At 40.1% G+C, this 3,045-nt stretch overlaps 1 protein-coding gene across 1 annotated transcript; it reads right to left on the bottom strand.

The window, feature by feature from the left end:
* Positions 1 to 764: 764 nt before the first annotated feature.
* LOC127798765 (uncharacterized) lies at positions 765 to 2,025 on the bottom strand. Its single transcript, XM_052332366.1, has one exon. It carries the CDS (start codon positions 1,947 to 1,949, stop codon positions 993 to 995), a length of 957 nt encoding a protein of 318 aa, XP_052188326.1. The 5' UTR covers positions 1,950 to 2,025; the 3' UTR covers positions 765 to 992.
* Between the last annotated feature and the right edge of the window lie 1,020 nt (positions 2,026 to 3,045).

Here is a 3,045-nt window from a genome sequence, read left to right as displayed (position 1 = left end):
GAGGGGCAATGTTGTCATTAGTTACAATTGTTTGTTAGGAGATGCTATTCATTCTATTAAAGTGCACATGGGTGCTAGTTGTTCTACAATATTCTATCAGTTGAACAACTTATAAATAGGCCATAGCATGTAGAGAAATGTATGCTGAAATAATATAATGAATTCATATTTTTCCCTCTTTATTTCCTCTCTCTCATTCTTCCTTGTTATCCCTCATTTCTCTTGATTTCTGCTCTATATCTCCCTCCAATTCTACTCCGTTTCTCTCCCAAATTCTTCCCATTTCCTTCCTAGACCCTAGCTAAACCCTAGGGTCGTGACATCATCCAACTAGTAAATCCACACTGATTCATGTAATCATATTGGATAACTTAGAACTGAAATCATCATAACCAAGTAACAATCCAACCTATCTATGGGTTGCTCAGTGTTTGCTTAGCCCGTTCCAATTGCTAATCATTCATTAAAAAAAGGAAAGTATCTTGCAAATGGGCTCAGCAATAAACACCTATACGAAACAGTATAATAATCAAGTGTAATCAGACCAAACTATTTATAAAATCATTTATATTATACTCTTAAAGAGAAACAAATTGGGAAAAAATTAATCTGGTGCACGCACCCCAAAAAAGTGACTTATCAGGTTCCAAGGCTTTAAGTACTCCAGTAGTTTACTCAAGACGCAAAGTAGGATTCCACAATAAATTGATTCACCTCCATTTGAACTTTAAGAGAGCAAGTTTAGACCCCGTGAAAACAAGACCTTGAACGGAAAAAACTGCATTTATTTAATAAGCAGAAGATTCACATATATGAAAGAGCGCCAACCAATGAACTATTTATCTGCTTGGATCATCAAACCACCATAAAAAGCTCTAAATGAAAATCCAAGTCACCATACGTTATATACATCCACACAGAGTTCCCACGCTAGTTATAAGAACATTAACCGAATTCGTCTTACCTCACGGCAAAACCGGAAACACTATAGATCAATTATATCCATAAGCACCGCGATAATCGCCGTAACCATCCCGCGAAGCCAGGTCGCTCTCGCCCCCATCACCATACTTCTCTTCCTCGTGCTTCACGCCTTCATCCAAACTTAATCCTCCGAACGCCCCAGAAACCGCGCCAACGCCCATTGATCTATACCCAGCTGTAGTTCCAGTCCTCTGCTTCTGATCATACGACGCGTAATCCACCGGCGCGCTCGGCCCACCGTAGCTCGATGACCATGGCCTAGGCGGCTGAGGGAGCTGCGCGTAGTATGCTGGGTAGTACCCCACTGAAGGATGAGTGATCGCAACGTATGGATAAGGGTCGGGCAGAATCGGCGGTGGCCGGGGCGAAAAGGCCGCCGGGGCCGGCGGAGGTGGCATAGAACCGGTGAGCGCCGAATGGGAGTGAAAATAGCCTCTGTAATCGCGAGGATGAGGGGCAGTGTCATTGTTGTAATGATAGCTCAGTGGAGGGGTAACTGGGTAATCTGGCAAAGGCGGTGGAGAGCGTTCTTTGACAGACAGCTTGAGCCGGATCTTACCTTGCGGCCTACCGGAAGGACGACGGACCTCAAAGGTCCGAATCAGGTTGGAATCTTCCGGGTCGGATAAGTCCTTGAGGGCGACCCGGACGGTACCGACTAAGGGCCGGGGAGCCTCAGAGGGTTTGGAGTGGAAGATTTCCAGAGTGAGGACGGAGTCCTGAAGCCCGTGGCTGAGGGCGACGACGAACTGCTCGTTCCAGACCGGTCGGGTGGATCCGGACTCGTCCGACTTGGTGGCGACTCGGCGCTCCGGGTCGACCCAGAAGATGGCGTAGGGCTTGAGATCGCCATGGCGCCAGTTCACGTTCTTCAGGTGCTTTGCGGAGACCACCGTCACGTCGAGATCGAGATGCTTCGATGACGAAGGATACGCCGGCAGCGGGGGATGGGAGGCTGCGGCCATTTTCGGTAGCGGGCGGCGGCGGCAGATTGGCGGTGCGATAGAGAAGAAATGACTCCTGCGGAGAGGTCATGGAATTGGTAAAGGTATGGGAGAATTTAAAAAGGATACCGAACTGTAGAATGACGGTATTACCCTTTATTTCTGATAAGGGAGGTTGATCTACGGTTGTCGGCCTCCTGATTGTATGACGTGTCCAGAGATGAGCATCCGAAAACATGAAAAGTCATTTGTAGCCTTCTGCACCGGTAGTAGACTCACGCGAGATCTCTCAACTCCTCACCTCGATTTTGAAATTGGAAAGCGAAAGCAAACTTTTTTTTAACTTTTTAAATTAAAAATCCAATTTTATCTACTCCTTTGTTTTTTTTCCACTTTTTGATTGCATTTTTATTTAAATAGATAATTGCATTTTGTAATGCACGAAACGTTTCAAGTGTACTATTTTGTCATTTTAAAAATATTTTTTATATTAAAATATTAAAAAACACAAAAAAAATCAGATATTTTCTATAATTTGAAAAATATTTTATGATTGTTTTATGATTTAAAAAATATCATAAATTTATGTTTGTTTTAATATATTATAAATTTTATGTTTATTTTTAAATTAAATAAGTATTTTTTATAATTTTTATATTAAAAATTATATTTATAAAATAAATCTCTATTTGTTTATTTACATATTTTCTCATAATTTTTATTTTCTATTATTTAAAAAAAATCATTTCATATCGTATTTATTTTTATTTATATTTTTATATGCCAAAATTCAAAATTGGTTAACCGTAATTCGTCAGCAAGTACTAATAAAATAAACACGAATACAAAGAGAATAAACAAATAGCACAAATAACAAACAATACGTCAAAAAAATTTTATGTGGTTCAACCATAATGATGCTTAAGTCCACAACTGTTCTCTGATAATTTTGACAAAGTATCAATATATAATTGATCATGTCCAAACAATAGTTTTCGACCCTTATTTATCGAGTATGGTGTTTACAATTTGAATGACTTATAAATATAGAAGGATAATATTGTCCTTATCAATTCCACAAAATCGGAAATAGATTCCACATTTTTAGGGATTTTGT

Source organism: Diospyros lotus, chromosome 1 (assembly GCF_014633365.1).
Source record: "Diospyros lotus cultivar Yz01 chromosome 1, ASM1463336v1, whole genome shotgun sequence".
NCBI classification, from domain to species: Eukaryota; Viridiplantae; Streptophyta; class Magnoliopsida; order Ericales; family Ebenaceae; genus Diospyros; species Diospyros lotus.
This window is presented reverse-complemented; position numbering and strand designations above follow the sequence as displayed.